This window comes from Uloborus diversus, chromosome 9 (genome assembly GCF_026930045.1).
Source record: "Uloborus diversus isolate 005 chromosome 9, Udiv.v.3.1, whole genome shotgun sequence".
Taxonomy (NCBI): Eukaryota; Metazoa; Arthropoda; class Arachnida; order Araneae; family Uloboridae; genus Uloborus; species Uloborus diversus.
This window is the reverse complement of record NC_072739.1, coordinates 74,501,627-74,528,437: the sequence shown is the minus strand read 5'-3', so window position 1 is coordinate 74,528,437 and position 26,811 is coordinate 74,501,627. Positions and strand designations below refer to the sequence as shown.

Sequence of the window (26,811 nt, the reverse complement as noted above, 5' to 3'; positions counted from 1 at the left end):
AAAATGAAAAAAAAAGGATTGTACAGTATTTTTTCGCATAGAATCCGCAGATTTTCTGGTAAAAAAGTAAAATTAATGATGTGCAGATTATACGCTGCCGCGGATTGTCAGTGTCGACCCCCCCCCCACACAATGACGCACTGAAACTCAATATTTACAGCAGAATTCGTCGAGATCGTTACCTTGCCTGCATGTTGCTATTTTACATTGCTTAAATGTTCTATTTTACATAGCTTGAATGTTCTTCCTATGCAATTCAGACTATGCAAATAAGTTATTTACTTAGTAGATTAAGTATTTTGTAGCTTGTTTTATGTTGAAAATGAATTTAATTTTTTGCTTAACACAAATAATAATTTTTAGAAAGTTAAAAATATTTTTAAAAAAGTTTTTCAAAAAATTTCTTCTTTTCAAAAAAGAACGGGGGGGGGGGGGGGGCGAATGCGCCCGTGATCTGTCCCGATCACTGTTTTAAGGTAAGAGCCGCCACTGGCAAAGGGGAAAATATAACTTTTTTTACAAAGTACACAAAACATAGATTAAACGATTACTGAAACAACAACTACAGCAGAGCGTCAAAAATCCTAACACCCTTCCATAATAAACTGATCAATGGTTGCTAAGAAATAGTTACATTTCACGAACTAAATAATTACATACAATGTAATTATTTAGAAACTCAAGAAATGAAACTAAGTACATATGTAAAGAGGTGGGGTATTATATTTACGATCAAAATGGTACGGATTTCACCACATGGGAGATCGAAACAAGCAAAAAAAAAGTCTCACTGTGAATATTTTTAGTCACACGCAAAAAAAGTTATTTCCAGATGAAGCAATGAGAGATATTAGTCGTTCAATAAGGAATATGTAGAGCAGTGTTTTTTGCATTAATTCAACCTTGTTTATTTGAAGTCAAAGTATTTTTATTTTTTTGAAGTTCATTTGTTTGTTTTTTCAGTTTAATTACTACACAATAGTTCCTCACAGAAAACATACAGTACTGTAAATATTTTTTCTTTATGTTAGTAAACAATGAGAGTTAGATTTTGTTAAATTTTGTTTAAAAACATAACTAGATATTGTAGCATTATGTACTGTATGTTTCGTACATACATATTGTATAACTACTTTATTTTATTGAATAGCATATTTTCCTAAAACGGATTTTTTTTTTGGACATTTTCGAGAAATCCAAACAATTTGATAATCCCAACTACCTATTGTCTCAATTAGTTTGGATTTACGATGTTCTACTGAAAATATTTTTCTCTACTGAAAGAAGTATAACATTGCCTCAAAGCAACACTAAGATATCCTACTGTTGCTTTAAGGCGACAATATGGTGAACTAGCGAAAGAACAATAAAACTGAAGGATATACTTTTCTATAGCTGACAGAGGCGAGACTGAACAACAAATTTGTCAAATTGATGCTGGAAGTCAGCTTTTGCACACGTTGCCATGCTGTGAACTTTTCGGTGATGTCGGCCACGGTAAATGGTCCACGGGAGGCAAATAGGGAGCCACCAACGTTTTCTATGAGATTCTGACCCACTTCAACTCGTAAGTCATCCAGTAGCGCAGACAGCAGTGTCATGGCATGGGTGGCCAGTGCAACAGACAGCACTCCACACCCTTGTTGGCTGAAATATATTTAAAAAATAATAATGAGGCAACTCTTGGAAGCATCACATAAAATATCTGAGGACTCAGAAGCATACTTTCAGAAAAAAAAAACATTTATGTTACCAAGAGACATAAATAATACTTGTACTTAGTAAAAGCTTTTCATATTTAACATTTTCAATAAATACTGATTTATATAATCGTCTGCAGTTACATATAATTTTAAGATTGCAACTGGCTGGAAGTGGTGGTGTCTACGTGCATAATAAATTCAAGACTTAAGGAACTCACAAGTTCTTTCTTATGAAAAATTTCTTAAGAGAAAAAAATAGATTTTACCTACTTGTATATTACTTAAAGATACATATGTTTTAAGTAACAGATAAACTGCACCCGAATAAATTACTTGTAATACACCGAGTTTTCATTCATAAAAACTAGAAATTTTTTAATATTACATCCAAAAAAAATAATTTTAGAGATGCTGTAAATCAGTCAAATTAATATCTGGAAACAAAGAAAAAAATATTAGTATTGAGACTGTTTGTAACTATTATATTGATTAAACAAATTAGCATAAACAACATTTCCCTTTGAAAAACTTTGTTGTATGCTCCTTCTGCATTGATGCTGGAAGATAATTAATTACCCACATGACATTCACATAGAAAATTTTCTTCCAGAGTCAAAATTAAATCCTTATACATAATTGATTTTTAAATTTGCATTATAAAGTTATGCACCATGTTTTGTTGTTACATGTACTTTCAGTATGCAGAGTACATTTACTTGTATCATTCGTTGCACTAATTAATCTCAAAACCGATTTTTTATGCAGCAAATAATACTTAAACACAAAATGCTAAGAACATTAATTACTGCTCCAATATCTTTTCAACAGAACAATTTTTTTCTCTCCATTTCTATAAAATCAGTTTGTTCAGAAAGGATGCAAAACCTAATTACAGGTGGTAGTTGCAGCTGCAGGATTTTAGAGATTTTCCCCTACATTTTGTTCAGGGCTCGTTCATCTCGGGTTGTGGACTGTTTAGTCTACTTAATGGATTAGTTTTTTCAAAAACTTTATTTGCCATTTCGCAAAACTATTATAGGGCAGGCCTCCTTTAAAGCAAAATTTAGCATCATACAACATGGTTTAAAACCTGAAATTATAGGCTTTTCGCACAATTTTTAGATTTTTTGTAGGTTGGACCCTCAAATTGAAACCTTGCTTTATTTTACTTCAAATACTCTCAACAATTTCCATGAGCACAAGGAAGGGGGGGGGGGGAAATCCAGCTGCGAATTCTAGTGAAGTTTAAAATTATTTCTAAGATTTTTGGATTCATCTTTGAAGTTGATACTGAATTAGGAAAGGAAGACTAAAATATACATTTATTAGGTAGCAAAATTATGGGGACACATAAAAATTCAACATGCTGTTATGGATATTTTGTAACAAAATCAATGCTAATGCAAAATACAAAACAAAAATGCTAGAAGAACCTAATTTTTTCCCTTCATAGACATATTATTGACTATTATAACAATGCACAATAGTTCAATATACAAAACAGAAGTAATATAACAAAGATCCATCTTGAAATATCTCTTACATTTTCAGAATTATTGGCTTAGTTGTAGGTGCTGTGTCTTTGGCTTTGGAAGGCGTCTGATCAGGGGTCACTTTTCCTCTTGATGAAGCTTCCTTAGCTCTTTCACCAGACTGAGATGGATTAAAGTTCAAAATATACTGCAAACCTCCCAGTAAAATCCAGGAACCAATCATGTGAAGATTTTGCAAAACCTATAATTGAAAGCAAAGTATGGCTGTCAAAATTGATTTTAAAACACATTTTATTTTACATTTGATCTGCTACAATATTAACCTTATTTTTAAGTAAAACAAAATAAGAACTAGCACTATAAAAGAAAATTAACAATTTATATTAACATTTCAGAAAAGAACTAAAGATTTTTACTGATGGTTGGTCATCTGTATGAAACCACAAAATTTTTGCACAATAGTATCTCTAAAATCTCTACTTACATAACCACCAGCTCGTGTAGAATTACTGATAACAGCAGCAATGGTATTGTATATTTCCAGCTAGGAAAAAACAAAAAGCATTCATGGTGTGGCAAAAAACAACACATGAATTTAAAAATAAACATAATTTAAATTACCTTTTACGTTTATAGCTAATGCTTAAGTACAGAGGCGGCGAGAGGGGCTTAATAGCGTGGGGACAAAATTTTTTAGGACGTTGAAGACTATTTTAGGCTATCTTGAACGACTGGGGGGGGGGGGGGGGGGTTCTGATATTTTCTCGTGTAAATGTTTTGGAATGATAGTTTTAAAAATGCTTGTTTTTTTAGAGTTTTGTCAATATTTGGGGAACGGACAGGAGTTTCCAGAGTTGTCCCCATAATTTTTTTTTTAAATAAAGTCGAATTATTTATAACAATAACAAAAATGAAGTATGGAACTGTCTTTAGTAATGTAAGGATAAGGAAGGCTCTTCCCTGATAAAAATCTAAAACTGATGTCTTAAAGACGCAAATTAAAGCTATCTTTAGCAAACTCAAAGCAAGGGGTTTGGGGTTCGCTCCCAGAAATTTTGCAAAGTTTAAAGCGCTTTTTAAATGACTTTTAAAACTTTATTTCAGACTTCTCTTTTACTGACTTAAGGACTGCATTCCTGATGATGTTGTTATTCATCCGTGGATAGATGGGGAAATCCAAGTTGTGGATAATGAAATAAAACCTATTGGATGGACTTCTTTAAATATCAAAATAGGCAAGATTAATCACCTGGTGCCCAAAGTTGAAATTTGCTCTCAACTGCCCTTTTCACTCATTTTGGGATTCGATTGGCGGCAGCAAGTTCAAGCTACATGTACTTATCACTATAATGGTTTATTATGCATCTCTACGCCAACCGCACTTCATGTATACGAGTGTTTCCACAAATGTAAACCCAGCATTAATTTCATCAATTTCAGTGAACTATTACAACCGCCATCAGAAGATGTTTTTCCTATAACAAAGCCAAGAATCCTTCCTCCTCAAACTAAATTTATTCCTAAATCTGCAGGACTGTCTAAGACACAACAATCTCTACTTGACGATGTAAATGGACAACTTTCAAAATTTTTTTATTCTGATGATGATTACATTAGATTATGCCCTTACATGGAATTCAAAAGAAATTGCAACATGACAAGCCTATGAAATGTCGCCCTTATCATCTTATGGATCCTGATCGCCAATTTCTGAGCAAAGGTGATTGAAACAAGGAATTTGTTGTCTGCTTTATTCATGTTATGCTGTCTATACTTTCATTGTGGAACAACACTTTCATGAAACTACTCCAAGACAAGTAATTGCAGATTTCTCACTCTACTATCAATTTCATTACCAAGATTGATCTGCACCCAATCGATCAGATGGAAGATGTGAGTAAACCCACCACAGGCAAGTGCTACAACTCCAAAATGGATGCAAATTCAGTGTTTCAAACTATTTGCAGAAGAGAACCTGACATAACCCCTCGCCAAACTGAAAGGATTTTGCAAAAATATGGAAGCATAAAATCTTTGGCAGCGCCATATACCACTTAAGCAAATTGCATTGTTGAACGAGCTGTACTTTTATCAATCTTGAAAAAAATGACTGACAAACATCCAGAAAAATGGAAAGAATTTCTGCCCAACGCATTACTAGCTATTAATACCACAAAGCAAAGTTCTAGAAAAATGTCTGTGTTTCACTCTGTTCGTGGATATGAACTACGTCTTCCCCGCAAACTTTTTTGAAGATACAACATGCGAAGAACAATTTGATCTTCTGATCCTAGCCGGGGCCGAATCTATAAGTAATGCGTACTTAACGCATTTGGCAAATACACGCAAATTTGATCTCCATTGCCATCCGCATTCCTTTAAGCCAAGAGATCTCCTATACGACTGGTCGAAACAAGGACATCATAAACTCCCTCCAAATTTTAAGGGACCGTTTGAAATTGTTCGTCCAGTCTGGGCCTTATACTACAAGATCAAAAACATCAATCTGCAAAATAAAGTTGTTCATGTGCAACATCTTCACCCCAAATACTTGTGGGATTCTCCACTCATTGAGGAAAACGACAGCTCGGAGGAAGAGGGCAAACCGGACTGCTATGACCTCCGACGGGATTGACGCCCACCAGACAGATTTGGACAGAATGTTTTTTTTTGTACTTACACTTCAATTTTAAATTAAATTTCAACTAAATTTAATATTGAGCGAAGTCGAATATAAGGTCTGAATTTTATTATTTATAAAAATTGTATTTGAGTGGCAACACTCAGTTGTTGATAACTGAATAAGCATGTTTGCAAGCATATCGCTACATAGGATTTTTGAGTTGTTTCTTAAATATCGCAAAGTTAGTATTTTGCTAGTGTTTATATTTAACTAAATGTTTTTTTTATTAAATATCAGTTTGCTCATCATTTCAATTTTATCATCGCCTTACATACACATGAAAAGCTTTGACATAGACCATGTTTGCAGACATGCCATAAACAGTTTTCTTCCTTTTTATGAGAATTGCAGTTTGTTTTAGGTGGCAGATTCAGAAATGTTTCAAAGGGTTGGCAGTTTATTCCCTACAACATATCCTGAGTTCTAGTATTAAAGTTTTAAACCCTATCCATTCCTCTAACATAAAACGAAATAACCCACAATATTTTAGAACTTCAATTCTGAAACTTTTTCAGGCGAGGTCCAAACTTCTATGCCCCTAACATATTTGAAAATTATTTAAAATTACTTTTTTTAATCTTCAATATCAAAAATCTGCCTTCAGAGAGTTCCTTTATGTCTCCTCAAGGGCAGAGCTATCGCCCCTCCCTTCTATCCGAGCTTGGTTTTAGGTCTACAATTGATCATTTATAAAATGAATTCAGTGACATTAATTTTAAAAAAGAAAGGGAGATTGCCAATATTTTTTTATATACAGGTATTCTTAGTGTACTTTACTTTTTTTTTGTTAGTTAAAATCTATAACTTAGTCTAGACTGCCATATTTCCTGTATTCTCATATTTATTAAAATTTTTAGCAATGCAATTAAAACCATCAAATTTCTGCCAATATTGTATTTCTTTTCAGCTATATAAGGATTTTTTTCAAAAGTGAAAAAACAACTATTGTGCATTTGAGCAATTACAGATGCATCTAGTAAATTGGTATTTGTTGAAAAAGCATAACTTGAATAATAGATATTTCTTCAACATTCACTTATTTATTGCAAAATTTACATTAATTTTATTCCATATGGTCAGACAAGTTCTCAAAATCAACAATGCAAACTCACGCTGGTTTCTACGATAGCAACAGAACAGCTCTCATTTTCATCGTCCTTGGCATTAGTGCCCTTGAGTTGAGGACTGCCAGAGAGCCCAGGAATGCCAGTGGATGTTGCCACAGTTATTGACGCATACAGGCAACTTAGTGTTATTTTCATCAGTTTTCTCATCCGGTCTTCTGTCAGAGGTTCCAATACGGGCAAGCTTAAAGCCTTGCCAACAGTTTCTATGTCACTTGCCAAAGCTTTGTACCTGGAATATATATGTTCAATTGCTAAACTGAAAAAAAATTTAAAGCAAGTATACATTTTGTGTGTCTGTGTGTGTGTGTGTGTTTTTTTTTAATGTCATGCATTAGAAGTATCAAGCATTTTTTCCTGATTTTCTTTCCTTTTTTTTGTATTCATTTTGAAAATTTGACTTAGGGGGAGAAAATACTAATATATAAGCAATAATCTAAAAAAAAAAACAGAATATATGGGTGAGTGTGTGTTCCCTAAACAAATGCACAGTTTATGCGGATGTCGACCAAATTTGGCGGGACATACTTGGGAAACCGAGAAGGAACATAGGGGGGGGGGGAGCTCAAAAATGGCATTAAATGACTTTTTCTACCTGAAATAAATATCTGATTTTCTCAATTTGTTTCAATCAAAAGCCTGCAAAAATACCCGTAATATTGATTTACTTCCTTCAAATTAAAAAAAAAAAGAAATAAGGATTTAAAATCACCATGGAAAATTTTTAAAGTATTCTTAAGCTAATGGTGTTCGAGTAAATATATCAATGCCACTCACACTTCCATTCCCCCTTATGAATATGAATAATCTTTCAATGTGAGCAACGCCACCTTTTGGCGACAAATTGTATCTGCGCAGACACTGGGATAACTTCCATGTAACAACATCTGGAACTTTAGTCTCTTTTTGTTGTTTGTATTGTGATATCGTGTTTTGTGAATAAATGTATCTATAACACTCTAAATATGCTTTCACTGAATGAGCATGAATACTCTGCAAACCCCAGTGGACAATATAGCTAATAAATGGAACATCATTTTCATATTGGAAACTTATTGTTTGCGCGATCTCATTTTAAATTTGCATGGAAAAAAAACATTCAGAAGGTTGCCACTTTTTTTCTCTCTACTAAATACAATTTCGTTTTTGTTTCGAGGTAAAAATTTCCCCTTTTTGTTATTACTTGGCAATTTATCTTCCTTTTTTTTTTTTTTTGTACTGCTAGCATCAGATAATCAAGGATGTTAGTTGTACTTATAGAGAGTTGTGTTTAATTTATTTGGGAATTTTTGATTTGCCAATTTCTTTCTTTAAGAATGATTATTTTGACAGGAAATTTTACAATATTTTTTTTTTCTCTAACTGAAGCCTGATTGTTGAACATGCAACACTTGACATAACTTTTATTTTCGCGGTATACCATGCAAAACCGGGCAACGCAGCTAGTGTAATCATAAAATTTAAGAGAAAATAAACTAGTATGTTGTGGCCATCACGAAACTTTCTTCTATATTTTTCCTTTTTCTGATCCCTCCCCATGCTTGACGAGGAAGCAATATTCCTAACAAAAACAAAATTACACATGCAAAAACTTGACGACCATCCCAATGTCTGAATTATTGCAAAAGCAAAGCAAAGAGCGAAAATTGAAAGTTATTTTAAAAGCCTTGCTTGAATTAATTACAAATATTTTATTTATTAACAAACATAAGATGGCAACAGTTAAAAATTTTAAATCATTGAGATAATATTTCCGATCATTTCCATACAATTAAAATCACGAGAAATACGCAGACGACAATCCATTACAATTTATCTTTCTTATTGTTGCATTAATAAAACTATTTTTATTCGCAAAAAAAAAAAAAAAAATCAACACCTCTTGGAGCGATTGGAGTCGAAATTGAACCAAAGCCTGTTTACGTATGGATTCACATAAATTCCAAATTTCAACCAGAATGTAGCATTAATTCTTGAGATAGGGCACTCACAATGGAAAAAAAGAACGGGCGATTGCGCTACCCCCTTTTTAGCTGTTAACACCAAAATAAAATCAGCTCTTATACCCACTAAGGGCTACTTGTCAAAAAAATTTTGTTTGATTCCGTTCGTTATTTCTTGAGAAACAGCAGTCACAATTGACGACAAAAAACGTTCTATAACTCAACCCTTGTTTGAGCTATTGACACCAAAATTGAATCAGCACCTGCTCCTGTTAGGGGCAACATATGGACCAAATTTTGTTTGATTCCGCCAGTAACTTCCTGAGGAATAGCAAGCACGCGTAACTCAAAAAACGTCCAATTGCTCCACCCCCCTTGGAGGAATTCGCGCCAAAAACCAATGGGCACAAGTTCACATAGGGGCACATATGTGTGCCAAATTTCGTTCAATTTCATGCGGTAGTTTTTGCTGTAGAGCGGCCACAAAAAACTGGTCACACACAGACGTGACACACACACACATACGCACACACAGACCGACAGACATTTTCCAAAAATAGTCGAAATGGACTCAGCACACCTCAAAACGTTCGAATCCGTCAAAATTCGAAATTCGAAAATTTGCACAAATCCAATACTTTCTTCTATATATTAGATATAGAAGAAAGTAAAAACACAGTAAGACATTTAGTATATGAAAATAACACAAAGTACAAATGACATATTCAAAATGCTTCTCCCAATGAAAAAGAAGTTACTCACGAATTAGTAATTCTGAGAGCACCAGTGGTGCATGATGGTAAGAGCAATCCTTTACCACCTAAAGAATCCTGTAGCTTTGCAGTGTATTGGCTCAGGATTGGCAAAGACAGACTCATGTCTAGGAGCACATCCACTCCACTAAGCAGCTGCAAGGCCAGTTTATTTTTTGCAAGTAGCAATGCCTAAAATAAAATGAAAAGAACAAACAGAATATTGAATTTTTTGAGCCTGAAGTCATTTTAAAAATAAAAAAAGCAACATTCTACAACAGCAATTATCAAACTCTGGCCCAGAGGATGTTATTCCTCATTCAAAAAATAAAATTTTCATCTTATACATTAATATTTTAATTATTTTGCATTTGTTTTGTAATTTTCCTCAAAGATTTATTTGCTTATGTAGAACTAACACAACAGCTACTTACATTTACTTTTATATACTATTGTGAGTAAATGATAATAAAAATCCTATAATTAACTTATGCAGCAGTTCTTCAGTTCCAAGGAAAGTTTTTTTTTTTTTTTTAAATAATCATTGGTCTGAAGCATTCTTTCAAATTTTTACTGGTCTGAAGATAAAAATAGGTCGAGAAACGGTGTTCTACAAATATTCATCAAAAAATATGGGGAACACTCATCTGGAGACTATGTACAATATACCGCCTACTGTTTAATATTGGGAGACTATAGTGGGGCAAACCTAACCTGGCAGCATTGTGAAGGCTACGCAGATCCTAATCACAGCATTACGACGCTGCCAGGTCAAGTTTGCCCCAACTATAGCTGAACAATGAATTCAAGATGTTTCGACATTCCACTATTAAAGCATACCACAGCAGTGATTGTATGCATTGTTGATTTCAAAAAGAAAATGACAATGTCAATTGATACAACATTCAGAGCTGAACTAGACTGATACACTAATTTGCCTGAATCTTAAAAAATTCCAATACAGGTTTGAAGTTGACAATAACCTAAGAACAACTAATAATGATTTTATTGAGTTGCTTCAAATATTTATCACTCTCTTGTGAAGGAGGATTCACCATTCTTTTGCCTATTTTAGGCAAAATATCCATTCAGCCCGAAGTAGCCACACAGATATGATCAGTGCTGTTGTTAGAAACAATACTTGGAGGAACTTGCATTGTATAGTTTGAGGATGTCTGACCAAAACAAAAGGTGGTTAGAAAAAGTTACATTACATTCCGTATCATTTTTACAATAAAAAACAAAATATTTTGGGGGAGGGGGGGGGGGGGGGGGTTCTCTCTGCACTCTTCCCAACTACAGAATTAGATATGATACAAAGATGACGATTGGTTCAGCAGATAGAAAAGAGGGAAAAATCTGAAGCCCCAAGGGTTGTACCACTAGCATTGTTTGGTTAGAACTTCAGTAGAGTTAATAAATTCCTAAAAACTGGACGAAAAAAAAGGTGGAGAAAGGTGGAATGAATATTATTCTCCTTTTTTTCTATAAGGTGCTACATAATTTGATTGACAGCTCTGATATCGTTACAACTTGATGTACCAAGTAGGACTATTAGGAGTCATTCTTCTTTTCAAAATTTTTTTACCAGATGGAACTATGTTGATAATTTTTGTCTTTTTAAATTTCAATTTTTTATCATTTATTGTCGAGATATAGACATTTTTAACTTGTCATTTTACAATTTTAAATCTTTATGTTTTAATATTTTGAATGCATAATTTGTTTTAATTGCTATTTTTAAATTGTTGTTGCCACTGTAACTGGATTCTTTGTGTAGTGTGCAATGCTTTTAATAAATAAATAAATATTTTTTTATCCAGTTGTGGACAATGGCTGTGAGAATAAAGGTTATGGGAGTGAAAGTAGAAATAGACGCAGAACATAATGAATGCCGTCTTTTAGGATTTTGTCGCATGTATAAGTTGACCTTTTATAGAAAAGTCTGGGAAAGGGACATTTCAGTTCACTAAAAAAGGGCAGTCACTATCCCACATCTTCATCAGTTCACTATCAGCATTTAAAACAATCTCAATTAAAAAGGTGTTAAGTTTAACACTGAAGTTTCATGCATCCAAAGTTTACAACATCCCAGGTCCACAGTGCCAAAAAAACTATTTGCTTTTGTTTAAATTGCACCAAATGTTTGTTAAATCAAACCTTCACAAAAAAAAAAAAAAAAAAAAAAAAATTGCAGGCAAGTTCAAATTTTAGTGTGAAGAGACTTTTAACCTGTGTGGAAGTATTTACAGTGCTAGGAAGTTTATATGAAGATCTAGCAGAAAAGGTCAAGTCACATGCAGAATATGATGGTAATAATGTATTTCCCTTGCGACTTGATGTACATGATGGGTGAAAGTTTTCTTACCTTGCACTCCTGTCCAGGATCTGGGATATGGATGATGGTGGTGTCACCATCCTTATCTACTACTTCCAAAGGCCCTTCTTGTTTCTGGCCACCATGGGAATCCAGCATGGGAGTCATCAACTGCTCCAGAATGCTCGCACTTGGATCCAAACGTGGACGTTTGGGCTCCTTGACATCATCATGCCCATCTGTAAATGATAGGAACAATGGTCAGCATATGGGTAATTTCTGGGCGCTATGATAAATTGAACACTGAAATGGTTTCTAGTTTTATTATGATTATTGTTATCAGTAGTGCTGCAGTTGGAAAAAAACAATTGGGGGAACTCAAATACGAGTTTGGAGGAATACATCAAAAACAAATTGGATTCCCCCCCCCCCCTTAAAAAAAACAGCGGTAGTTTTCAGTGCAGAGTTTCACTCTTAAAATTGAACACTCATATATGTTTCTAAAAGCATTCTGATCCTGTTATTTAAGTATGACATGTAAAAATAACGTTGTCAAGCTTTTGTGATACAAGATTTACTTTCATGAAACTAAGATTTTCTTCTGAACTTAAGTTATAAAATAAATTGATGGATGGAAAAAAAAAAAAGTCAAACTGCTAACTGTTTGATCACAGAGTTATAACGTTGAAAGGACAGTAAAAAATGCTTCATAATCTAAATATTTTGTGCTCCCCCCTCCCCCCCTGGCACACTCAAAATATTTTATGGTTTATATTTTCTTCATAAAAAAACTTTTCAAAACACCAATTTCTGTGAATTCTCAGCTCTCGGAAACATAATTTTTCAGGGATTTGTGTCATACAAATTCTAGAAAATTTCTTGATTCCAGAAACTAACAGCTCAGTTTTCAACAGTGACTTCCAACAAAACTATGCTTCTTGGAACACTTGTATCAATTAGTACTTTCATGTTCAAAAGGTTAGTAGTTTGAAAATAAAATTACCTGTTAATGATTAAAACTGGGGAGGTAAGATACAAGAAAAAGTTAATAATGTCAATAACCTACATTACTTTCAGTCAAAAAGTTTAAGCACTTTTAAAATAAAATTAGGATTTTTGAATCATTTTTGAGAAACTCTTAAAGACTTTAAATGACAAGTAAGTTTTTCGAAACTTTACCGATATTTCAGTATTGTACAAGACCTGTATTCAGTGTCATCTTACCTTGGAATTCATTACTCCTAATTGCAAATGCAGGAGGATCTTTGATGGCCTTCAAAACTAATGTGAGGACAGGCACTTCTGATCGTGAAAGAACCTGAGATTCAGAGTCACCACATAGTCCATAGATGATTGACACTATCTGTTTCTAAATAAATAAATGAAATTAAACACATGATAAAAACAACAGAGTAACAAATTTAGCATTCAGAAAATAGCTAATGTAACCTAGACAGACGACTAGTTCAGAAAGACAAGAGATTAGGTTAAAATCAATAACATAAATTTTTCCATTCAATACAAAAAAGCCTCACTTTTTACTGTAATTATTGTTACAGTCGATGCTCATTACAACAATCTCTGTCCAGGGTTCGAAAATATCATGATATTTTCGAAAGTATCTAATATTTTGAAATATATCAGATATTTTGACATATATCAGAGCAAACTTAAGTTATTAAATAATGACTGCTTCCTCAAATCAATGTTGTTTCTTATTGTTGTGTTGATCAATGTTGTATCAATTCTTATGTTATTACTAGCATTCCCGTACCCGGCATTGCTCGGGTAATGGAATTAGAAGAGGTTAACAGTGCTTGGTGCACCTAGTTTCGAAAATCCCCTATAATAATTACTTATTACCTATAACTTTTTCAAATTTGGGGAGGATCCCGGGGCCCCTGGGCTCCTTATATATATGCCCTTGTCCTTAACCGATCTTTAACTGTTACTAACGATCCTTTTAAAGTACTGATTATCTTTGCAAACACAGGCCATCTACATTTTATTGTTATACCTATGTTTAAGCAAGAACTTCTTTGTATACAACATTTTTAGTTTTTTTTTTTTTCTGGTGCTAAAATTATTAAGCTGCTTGATGAACTGACTTTGGAGCAAGCTACATAACATTGGCCGTGAGAAAAAAGTTTTCTCTTAAATCGATCCCTGCTACTTTTAATGTCTGTCCTTGTGACTTATTAATGGTTATTGCAAAGCAAACTTTAACAGGAAACTGCACTCTTCTAAATTCAAAAGGAAAGTCCGCCTGTGATGATGTTCTTAAAAATTTTGTTTCTAGTAACGAACGAAAGCAAAAGACAGAAACATTATGATTTGACTTGAGAAAAGCCTCGAAGAATCACGTGAGAAACAAAAACAATATCAAATTTATAGTTCGCTACGACCAAAAGTTGAGATGAAGTACTGAATAATGATTTGAATGGAGGAAAGCCTTCGAAAATAAGGGATTTGAATTTCAATGACAGGTTTTAATTTCACAGAAATTAAGGGGTTTTAATTAATTTTTCCCGAACTAAGTGAAATTTCAAAAAATCCTTTCTTAGTGGTTACTTTCGTAATCATGCGGACATGTCTGCCAAATTTCAAGTCTGAAGCTTCAGCGGTTTCGACTGTGCGTTGATATATATATATATATATATATATATATATATATATATATATATATAAAATTAAGCAAACAGAATTACAAATATTAAACAAATTATAAATAACAAATGATGATAAAAAGGAAAAATGCAAACAGCTATTAAGTAGGAATAGAAAAAGAGTGAATCCAGAGCTCATCAGCCGTGGAGGATTCATTAATTATGGTCAAAAGACCAAAATTTTAACTATAAACTAGAAGAGAATGCTTAAGCTCCAGTACATGTAATATAGAGTAACAATGGGCAAACGCACCATTTGCTAAGCTAAAAACAATAAACTAGAGCTCAAACCTAAAACTAAAAGCAGGGGGTTTCGCCTCGACTAATTAGGAAAACAAGTTCCGATAATTAGCCTTCCACGGGACAGTACCTGCCAATAACAAAATTGTCTTACCTTGAAATCCAAGTAAACATATCATGTCCATTGTTCAGCCTGATAAAAAAGCCTGTCCATTCGTCAACAAAACATTAAAAATATAAAAACCATGTCCGGAAAACTGTCCAAAGACGTACCAGGTCGCCCAAAAAAAATGGTTTGACCATTTTTTTTATGAATCACCGTAGTGGATAAAATTTTTACACGTGCGAAACAGGCGACCTGGTACGTCTTTGGACAGTTTTCCGGACATGGTTTTTATATTTTTAATGTTTTGTTGACGAATGGACAGGCTTTTTTATCAGGCTGAACAATGGACATGATATGTTTACTTGGATTTCAAGGTAAGACAATTTTGTTATTGGCAGGTACTGTCCCGTGGAAGGCTAATTATCGGAACTTGTTTTCCTAATTAGTCGAGGCGAAACCCCCTGCTTTTAGTTTTAGGTTTGAGCTCTAGTTTATTGTTTTTAGCTTAGCAAATGGTGCGTTTGCCCATTGTTACTCTATATTACATGTACTGGAGCTTAAGCATTCTCTTCTAGTTTATAGCATAGCTGCCAACCTCAAGATAAAAAAAATAGGAGCACTTAAGGGAAAAAATAGGAGCAATGAGGGTTAAAATAGGAGCACCAAATCGTGGCCTGTGCTAAACCTTCCTTCTGTACCGTAAGCTTCTATAAGTTCAAAGCACCATTACAATGCGTTTCTGAATTTTCATGTTAGATTTTCAACAAAACTACAACCAAGTATAAAATAAAAATATTTTACATTAAAAAAGCACCATTACGTAGGTACATATTGAAAATTAAAAAAAAAACAAAAAAAACAAAAAAAAAAACATGATTACTGTTTGATTCAATAAAACTGCAACCCTTTTTAAAGATATTCCTCTATACATATCCTACATGTATTGAAAATGCATTGCATAAGAACATATTGAAGATTAAAAAAATAAAAAAAAAAAAACACGATTACTTTTTATACTTGGAAGTAAAGCAACTTCATAGTAAAAATCAAGACTTGGAAATCTTCTAAGTGGCCAGTGGACACTAGACTCCAAAAACTTAATTTCCACCACTGTCACCAAGTTTTGAAACACAAACTGGAGGGGAGATGGGGCAGTTTTTACAACTTTCATGAAAAAAATATAGATGAATAGGACTTCACACATTTTAAAATAGAGTCATTCAATACTTTTTTTGTACGGGTCATTCCGTGTCAGATCATCACACGGTTTAGGACGGACCGTCACAGAACTGAATGAAACTTGGTACATGAAGAGATTTAGCCCAGTTATGAATGAAAATGCTAAAAAAAAAAATTTCTTTCACCTCATTCAAAAGTTATTAAATATTAATTATTCAAATTTTCATCAAAAAATGCTATACTTTGAGACGGTTAAATCTCATTTTCTCAGAAACTATAGCAGATACAAGCTTGAAATTGGTCTTGTTTTGAAGCTCTTTTAATGTGCTTTAATTTGATGTGCAACTTGATAAAATCAAAAAATATTAATTTTAAAATTTAATTAAATTAAATTTTAAAATTTTAATCTCTTAAAAATGGACAATTTTAAAATTCTGAAAAAATTCACAAAATTACTTTGTGTTATCCTCCAGCATATTACCAAGTTTCATAATGGGATCTTAATGGGATCAGATGATACAGGGAGGACAAGTTTTACATATATCAAAGTTTCTGCATTTTGGACAAAATACCTTTCTGATGGATTACTCAAATATTATTCTAAGTTATTAAATTAGCACAGGAAACTATAAATGAACTGCTAATAGTAATGTAAAACCTTCTAATGTCTTACACCTACTTTAAAATTGAATGAAATTAAAATAATAATGGAAAAAAATAAATAAAACTCACACTAACTCTTTTTTTTTAAAAAAAAAGAGAACGTCAGCATTGTCCTACATTTGTCGGAGTTTTTTACTCTCTAAGCTGCAAAATATTTACAATATTGTTCTTTTCTTCAGCTGGTAGAGTATATGTCCTCCGTGTTGGCGTGATGGAATTTACTTTACAAATAATGTCCGAACAAGGTATCCGTAGAATGTCTGGCACTGTTGGATATGAAAATGAAGGAAAAGGTCCTGGTGGGTGGAGGAAAGTGACTTTCACTTCATTATCTTCATTTTTGGACAAAACATAACTTAGCCACCATTTTTTATCATATATGGAAATGACATATCCATTGAGATCTTTCATTATTAAAGGAACACTTTCTCCAGTTGAGATGACAGAATATTCAGTGGATGATGGAGAAAAAGAAAATGCCTTGGTGCTCACCTTTGTTCCACAGCTTGAGGAAATAAAGGCATGCAGCTTTTGGGTACTTGGTATTGGCACTGCTTGCTGGAAACGATGAGAGAGCTGTTCTGCGTTTTGTCTTTGAAAGGTCAGATTTTGCCCATTGGTACAGTTGCATAGGTGTCGTAATTTGGTTTTCCATACGGCCTTTGAAGACTTGCTCTTGCTACTTCTCTTTTGAGTGTACCACCCACGCCATCACATGGGCCTTTACCGTGGAGCAGTGGCAGAAAAATGCCACTCAGCCTCAATACCAAAATCTCTTTCATGGCAGCATAGATTTAAAAAATTCTTTTTATTTTTGTATTGTGCAGCTGATCCATCGGAGAAATAAAAAATTTTATCTAACCTTTTCTCCAATTTAGATTTTGAAAAATTTATTAGCTTTTGTTGAAATAGGTGAACAGCTACTGTGTTGTGCTCAAGACATTCTGAGATTATAATAAAGCTAAGGTGATGAATTTTGTTTTCATTTTTTAAGTATATAACAAAAGGGTGAATTATGGCTTGATTTCTGTTCCAGTGAAATGATTGTGCTTCATTTTGCAAAACAAAGCTATAGTTTTCGGAAAAGTGGCAAACTACTGCCACCTTAAACTGAGACAAATTTTCTTTTGTATGGGTCATAAAAGAACTCTGCTGTTTAGCTATAAAGTCGTGACGAAGAAGAACTTTCAAATCATTACAAAAAATTTCAGTGAACTCATTGGTGGGTTTTTGTAAAGTTTCCAGATTGCATCTGTCTACATAAATCCATTGGCGGAATGTTATCGTTTCAATCATATTTTCTTCTGTACCATCTTCCAATATTTTCTGTATCTCATCAATGCCAGGACAATTTGCACAATTCGAAAAATAACAGTCAATGGAAGCTTTATTCCTTCCAAAAGTCTAGACGCCTTTTGATGCAAGGGCACTTTTCTTTTTGTTCAGTTCATATGTGTTACAAAAGAAGTTCATGTGAGTGTACTGCTTTTGATTATTTTTGGAAGGGGTTTTTGGTAACTTAAGGTGCAAAATCCTTTCTTTCAAAAAAATATTGTCGCCCCCATGCCATAAAATTATGACAGGCTTTTATTAATTCATTTCTCCCTTTTCTTTAATATTAATAGTAACTATTATTTACTTATTTATTTTGTGTACTCTAAAATTAATATTGCTACAAACAATTATTTTGGAAAATTTTACAAAAACAAAATTTGATTATAACTTCCCCCCCCTTTTTTTTGGAATTAGTAAGTTATCTTTTGAAACTAAGGGGGGGGGGGGTGCTTTTGAGATTTTATGGTACTGCTGACTGAACTCCACAAGCAAAAACATGAAACATGTTGAAAAATTGGTCAATCCCAAACCAGTGACAGGTGGAGAAAAAAAGCAGTGAGGCAGAACGAACCATTGGATCTCATTCTCAATAGCCACCCCTAGTCTGTTTCATTTTGTTAGCAAAGGGTAGCTTACTGTTTCAGATCTGAATTTGTAGTGGATTATTTTAAGTTCACATCCCCAGAGAAAGTATTTTCTTTTTTTTCCCTTTCTTCCTTTCTTTTTTTTAAATTTTATTTCCTTTTAATTTATTTCTCTCAATAAAATGAGATTTAGATGATTAATATTTTTATTAATGAGTTATTTTTCAGGAACAAATCGTACTAGGAAAAACTTCATTTCTAGTAGACAGTTCTGCACAAAAAAGTGAACATGTATGAAGCATATTTATTTATTTATTTATTTTTTTGCACATAAAATAATAACTATTCAGCACAATAACCCATATTTTGGCAGATATGTGAAACTTGTCCTCCCTGTATCAACTGATCCCATTAAGATCCCAATATGAAACTTGGTGAGATGTAAGAGGATAACACAAAGTAATTTTGTGATTTTTTTCAAAATTTTAAAATTGTCCGTTTTTGAGAAATTTAAATTTTAAAATTTATTTAAATTTAATTTTAAATTAAAAAATTTTGAATTTTATTAAGTTGCATATTAAATTGAAGCAGATTAAAAGAGCTTTAAAACAAGACTAATATCAGGCTTGTATCTTTTATAGTTTCTGAGAAAACAAGGATTAACAGTCTCAAAGTGTAGCATTTTTTAACAAAAATTTGAATAATCAATAATTAATAACTGCTAAATGAGGAGAAAGAAAATTTTTTTCTTAGCGTTTTCATTCATAACTAGGTTAAATCTCTTGATGTACCAAGTTTCATCCAGATCTGTGACGGTGCGTCCTAAAATTGCTCCAAATTGTGTTGATTTGACGTGGAATGACTCGTACATGGAAAATTCAAATTAAAATAGGTTTCTGATTTATTAAAATAAATAAATAAATAAATAAATGAGAAGTCAGCAAGAACCTTCATTTTAGATGAAATGGTTTCAGCTTATAACAAAGCCTCCGAGGCAATAAGGATCAAATACAGATAAAACTTCTCTTTCAAAAGCCTTTTTGCCTTTTGTTATTTTTAATAGTTTGTATTGAGACAAACAACCAATTCTGTTTTCGGAAACTTAGGCTATTAATAGTCTTGTCTACTTCCATGTTGCAAATGACCAAACATGGCAACAATGCAATAAATTTCAGATGATAGATTTTTGAATTTGTTGCATTAAAAGTAATTATAAATAATTAATAATCCTTAAAAAAAACTAAAAATTTAGATGAAATAGACAGTTTTTAGCACATTAGCATCCAAACCAATGAAGATAACATAATATTCTGAAGAAAAAAAAAATTTCATTTTTCAAGAAAAAAAATAAGAATTTTCCAAAAAAAAAAAAAAAAAAAGAAGCCCATTTCGCATTATTTTCAATAGTGTGCATTGCAATAAACATCTAATTCCGGTTTTGAAAACTTGGCCACTTTAAGAGTTTTGTGTACTTAAATCTCACAAATGACCAAATATGGCGACTAAGTCAAAAATTCAGATATAAAATTTTGAATTTGTTGCTTGAAAATAATTTGAAAATAAAAAATTCCCATGAAACTACAATTTAATTGAGAATCTTTAGCACATTCGTGTCCAAAGCAATAGGGATAAGATGAAATTTTAAATAGTATACTTGTTTTCATTCCCAATAAAATTATTTAAAATAACCAAAAAAAAAAAAACATTTTGCAGCACATTTTGCTGATTTTCATTAGTTTGCAGTTAAAAGAAACCCCCAATTCTGCTTTGTCTTTGAAAACGAAAGCACTTAAGCATCGTCTACTTTCATCTTCTGAATGACCAAACATGGCGGCTACGTTTTGCACGTAGCTGAAATGCTCAATGAAAAAACGATGTTCTCCGATCGATTGGTGCTCCCACTCAGTGTTTATCTTGACACTAATGCTTCCAGGCCCCAGGGCATCAAATTGCCTTTTCTTTTGTTGAGTTTGTGCACAATTCCTAACTTCCAGGATAGGGAAATTTCTTCTTTTTCCTCAGAAATCGAAAAGTGTACAAGCAAAGTCAAAAAACGGAGTTTTTTGGAATAAATCGGATTTTCGGAGTACGCAATAAAAATCGGAGAAACTCCGGGGAAAACGGAGTACTTGGCAGCTATGTTATAGTTAAAATTTTGGTCTTTTGACCATAATTAATGAATCCTCCACGGCTGATGAGCTCTGGATTCACTCTTTTTCTATTCCTACTTAATAGCTGTTTGCATTTTTCCTTTTTATCATCATTTGTTATTTATAATTTGTTTAATATTTGTAATTCTGTTTGCTTAATTTTATATTTACTTGGCTTTTTAGTTTTGCTGCGATGCGCATCTATGGGCTCTTGGTGTGGTCTTTTCAATATTTTTCACTTTTATTATTATTTTATATATATATATATATATATATATATATATATATATATATATATATATATGTTATCTCAGGACATTGATTTTTATATATTAAGATTACAATGCATAAACTTTAAAATTAATGTTTCATTCATTATTTATATTCATGAATATACATTTTATATAAAAATTTACACACTTAAGAATGACATTTAAATATAAATGATATTTACAATCATTTTTAAAATGTGATAGTTTAATCTATTAGGAATAAAATATAACACAATTGATACATTTCCATTCATTTTAACTGAATAACTTAAGCATTAGCAGGCTTCACTCATTTTTCTTTGGTTAACTACTTTTACGAATTTTATATCTTTCAGAAATAAAAATATGCATTAGTCAGAACACATCCATTAGACATTTTCCATCTTTTTGACCAACTTTTAACTCTCAGTTAGGCAGTTTTAATTAAAATTATTACATTACTAATAATTTTATGAATATAAAATAAAGTAGGAATATTATACTATAAACATTATATTAATGATTTAATATGCTATATAAATAAAGTATATATTACTTTTGATTATTTTTAATAATTAAAGAATAATATTAATGTGATTAATACACATAATTTTTATATTGCAAATTTCTTACTTCGAAAAAATAAATATCGAATATATATCATGATCTATATCGACTGGTATATATCGGCAAACCCTGCCCCTTTCGCTCATTATAACTACCCCTGTCCTCTAAACGAAATGGGTCACTTTAACGAGAGGTCCTTATAACGTATTGCGTGGTATTTAGTCAGTTTTGAAAAAAAAAAGAATGATTTCTCTAATTTATAGTTTGTTTTAAAATAGAATTAAAAAAACCAACAAAATTATAAAATAATTTTTAAATGTTTATTTTTTTCTCTTTTTTAAAATTTTCTGTTTCAATACTATCTATAAATTACACATACTTTAAAATAATACATTTAGCAATAAAATGCATTGAAAATAACTGAGAGGAATCAGTTTTTTTTAAATTAGATATATTACTCTTTTTAGGTGTTTCTTTTTGTTTGAGATTTTTTCAAAGTGTATTTTCTCCTCTCATAGACATTGTAGAAATTTTCTGCATTTAAAAGTTTTTATAAAAACTTAATTCTTAATGTTGACCATTTGTGTGTAGTTTTCATCACTTGTTTAACCATATACCAACAACCTTTCAATGGAACTATGTTACCTTTAGAGACATAAAATGCTGTAATATTGATTTTTAAATAGTTAGTCCTAAGGATATTTGAAAAAATGGAACGAAATTTTGCACATTATATTGGATTGAACGGTTCAGTTTGGATGCTCTAATAGACGTTAAAATAGCATCGCATCTATGGAATAGGGAATGGAACTTCATGCACCGGTCGCTGTAACCAAAGGGTCGCAGTGATAGGAGGTCATTCCATACAGTGATGACTGTATTATTTAAAAGACTTAAAGATTGTACAAGATCCAAAAAGATTTCAAATGGTAAAGTAAAATTATAAGAAAGTTTAATGTAAAAACAACATAAAACATCTTTTAAAAGTAAATATGCTACTTACTTGTGAAATACAACACTGATCCGTTATGTGTTGCAGTTTGTGTAAAAAGTATTGCAGAAGAACTTTGCATGCCTGAGCTGCACAGCCAATCTGGCTTTTAGGTACTAAAAAAAAAAAAGGAAAAAAAGAGAAAAAAGTAATGAACATCACAAGCATTACAGAAAATCATAATTTGTAGCAATAGCCATTTTAAATTACATGCCACATACGTTTCATTGCTTGGTGCAAATTATACACACTTCATTTTATCAAAAATAAACTCATTTATGTAATAATTTCTATCTTTTGGTTTTTGTATGAAAGAAAATGAAGCCAATGTTTTAGCAATGTAACAAATACAGTGAAATACCTTATGAATAAATATGAAAGATTTAACCTATTCAGCGACAGAAAATTGATTCATAAATTCTAGTTTTAAACAAATTATTATTTGCTAGAAAATCCTCCGTCAAGGCATGACGAATGAAAATTGCTTCTACATTTGAACACATGTTTGGTGATATTTTGATAGTTGAAATTTTAACCCTAACTCCAGGGGATTAAAACCCTAAACTCCAGTAGATAGCACTCATTGATGACCACTTTTTCATTTCTTCATTCTCCCAAAATGAGTCTTACCAGTAAAACAGTTAAGTTACCGCATCAGTTCAACCTTGCCAAAATACAGTATTTCCATGCATGTCAAACATTACCAAAAAATATTATCAAATTATCATGCTACAGCGTAGTGATGGGCATAATTGAGTTCTCATAATTGAATCACTTGATCATTCAAGATTATTCGAGAACTCAATTATTACCAGGAGTCCTCGATTATTGTATCTAGAGTTCTCGATTATCGTATCTCGAGTTCTCGATTATCATATCTCGAGTTCTCGATTATCATATCTCGAGTTCTCGATTATCGTATCTCGAATTCTCGATTATCGCTTTTCGAGAACTCGAGCAATCAACTGCTCGAGATGTTGAGTTTTCGAGGTGTCAATCACTCAAGCAGAGTATTTCTCGATTGAATTGATAACCGAATGAATCTCTCAATATAGTTGACTTATGAAGTGATTTAGTTGCAGAGGCATCCGTCATTTAGGGGGTCAGAGGGCTGGTTTGAAATTTTAATGATTTTACTTATGAATGGGCATGGTTTTTGTTGTCTCCCGAAAAAAAATTTGTATTGAGTAGATACCTTTTGATCCTTCCCCCAGAAAAATTTGGAATGATGGGCTGCGCTGAGGTACCTACAGGGGGAGGGGGGAGGCAGGCCCATTGCCAGTTTTCTAGCCGCTACCCATAAACCTATTAAACTTTTTCTTCTCCGAGTCAGGTCGCCCAAATGCCGGGCTCCTAGTTTCTGTTAAGCTAACATGGAATCTCGTCGAACCTACATCCCCCAAGGATTGCGACCCCTAAATGAAGACTAAAATCCTTCAGATCGACCCCCTAAAATAGGTTTGCATCTCAAACTTTTCCAGCAGGTAGGGGGACAAAGGGTGTACCTGCTCATTTTATCAGAAAACAACAAAAAACTGGACCCACTTAAATGTAAAAAGTTGAATTTTTCAAGGAATTCCGGCGGGAGGGTCAAACCCCCACCATGACACCATAAATTGAAGTTTCAATGGCTACGTATGTGTCATGACACTCAGGCCCGTTATTTTGAACTATACAAGAGAGGAGGAGGGATTTAGAGAGTATCCTACGAGTTGCATATTATGCCGAATAACAGTAAAAACTTCATTTATATGAGTACAATCAGTTCTAAAAGCCAGGAAGGTTCGCCCCTTATTATACCCCAAAATGATAGGCTTAATGGCACATCCCTATCTCTAGCGCATCCCTGCTAAAACAACTTGGGAATTCAACTGTTCCAAAAGTCAAGGTTGTCCACTCCCCCCCCCCCCCACCTTCGCAGGGCGATGACATACCCTCTCAAATGTTACGCAGCATCTGTCTAGAAACAGCCCTCCCCCTCCCCAAATAAGATTTAAAAAAAAAAACCACTTCCAAAATTTCGGTTTCGCAGGCTGTGCCAAGGACCCCCTCCCTCTCCCGAAAATGAGATTAAAAAAAACCCTCTCAAAAAACTGGCCCTAAAGATTTTAGTGGCACAAGCTGCGCCATGCCCCCAACCCTCCTAAAAATGAGATAAAAAACACTGAAAAAATCGGAAAATGGCCCAGGCTGCCCCATGCCCCCTCCCTCCTTTCACTGGGCCCATCTGTAGCAGTCAACTCAATTCTGGAAAAGCTCAGAAAATGACCTACTTGAGTACTCAATTCAAACGTCTCGAGATCTCGATTCGAAACATCTCAAGATCTCGATTCGAAACATCTCAAAATCTGGATTCAAAAGATCTTGAGAAGTCAATTGCTCAAGTACTCAATTTAAAAGATCACAAGAAGCCAATCGCTTGAGTACTCGATTCGAAAGATCTCAAGAATTGCTCAACAATTGCTCGAGTACTCAATTATCTATCGCTCGAGTTCTCGATTTTCAGAAGTACTCGATTCCTGAGATCTTGATTATCAAAAGATCTCGATTATGCCCATCACTACTGTAGCGCAAATTTCATTGTTGGTGAGGTAACAGAGGGTTACTCGATCAGTGAATTGGCTATTATATATATGAGGATTGTTAGATACTTCATTTGGTTACTAAACAAGTTTAATTTTAAAGATCTAGTACAAACAATAATTACTTCTTTAAAACATTTTATTAAAGCTTAATGAAATTATTCAAGCTTTAAATAGCTTAGGAAATGAAAAAAAAAATATTTTATACAATCTATTGCTAGGTTACTTGGTAAGGAATGTAAGCATTGATTAGAAAAATCTGATATTTCTGCCATATTAGAAGATGAGGCTACTTATCTCACGAAAATAAATTATTTTTGTTTTACAACTGAAAGAAGGGTTTTGGAAAGGTTTCAGTTTCTGTACTTTGTAAGGAAAAAAAGACAGGCGATGAATCTATCTAAATTTACTTTTGACCTTTTTCAAGTTGCGGTGAAGAACTGTTGGCACAAGAGGGCCATTAACACGTCTGTTACCAATCATGTAATATTGCGTAATACAAGTTCTCGCCAAGGGCCTGTCTCACAGATTGTATTTATTGAATATTTCACAGCGAATGTTTGAAGAACAGAATTCATTTAACCCTTCAAACTAGCTGTAATAATTGCACATTGTATTTTGCAGTTGAAGTATATTTCCATAACATATTTGAAGCAATGAACAAATGCAATTAAAAGCTAAGAGTTTCTACTTACTATGAAAAGAGTTTGTGATGATGAAGTGAGCCGACAGTGCGGAGAAGGATGCAAAGAAGTTCTCGTACTCATCGTCATGTGAGAGAAGGACTTGCTGCCTGCAATAAATAAAAATAATATAATTCCAAGTTTCGGCAAACCATTTTTTAGGTAGGTCAGTAAAATTGACGATTGAATATTTTCCTTTAAAAATTTAATTTGATTTAGTAAGAATGTGCACTTTTGGAATATTAGCGTATATTCAGTGGCATACATGTACATAATTCTGAAGAAAAAATAAATAATTCTTCAAGAACTTTTATAACATAGAAGTACAATGAAAATATAACAACATAGAAGTCAATTTAAATTTCTCATCTTTTCATATAAGAGGTTTGAAAAAGATTCAATTTCCCCCTCAATTGGAAATTGGAATGTTAACCCCAATAGAAGAAATATTCAAATGCAGAGCTTCCCCCAGAGTTAAAAAAAGGCATTTTTTTTTGTTGAGAAAATGGGATTTTTTCGAAACTAAAAGGCATGTTATCGCTTCAAAGCATTAGTGGATATAGTTATAGGATATATACAGTTATTCCCGGATTCAAATGTCTTATTATTGCAACATTGAAAACTTTGAAACATTCATGAATTACTTCCTAGGATAACTGAATAGTTTATAATCATTTTTAAAAAAAATATAATGAATTCTTTCAGCTGTTACTAGCTGTAACTTAAAAAACTTTTAAATCCAAAAGTAATAATTGCTCTAGGATTAACCACCACCATAAGGAAACAAAATCCAATAAAC

At 32.8% G+C, this 26,811-nt stretch overlaps 1 protein-coding gene across 1 annotated transcript in view; it reads right to left on the bottom strand.

Moving 5' to 3' along the window:
* Positions 1–26,811, bottom strand: part of LOC129230100 (E3 ubiquitin-protein ligase UBR4-like) — a 163,168-nt gene that overhangs the window by 129,126 nt on the left and 7,231 nt on the right. The window contains exons 2-10 of the mRNA XM_054864498.1: positions 26,025–26,122; positions 22,760–22,863; positions 13,240–13,384; positions 12,067–12,254; positions 9,709–9,890; positions 6,992–7,235; positions 3,681–3,740; positions 3,247–3,437; positions 1,386–1,647 (exon numbers count right to left, since the gene is read on the bottom strand). Coding sequence (XP_054720473.1) covers positions 1,386–1,647; positions 3,247–3,437; positions 3,681–3,740; positions 6,992–7,235; positions 9,709–9,890; positions 12,067–12,254; positions 13,240–13,384; positions 22,760–22,863; positions 26,025–26,122 — 1,474 coding nt within the window. The remainder of the gene's footprint in view (positions 1–1,385; positions 1,648–3,246; positions 3,438–3,680; positions 3,741–6,991; positions 7,236–9,708; positions 9,891–12,066; positions 12,255–13,239; positions 13,385–22,759; positions 22,864–26,024; positions 26,123–26,811) is intronic.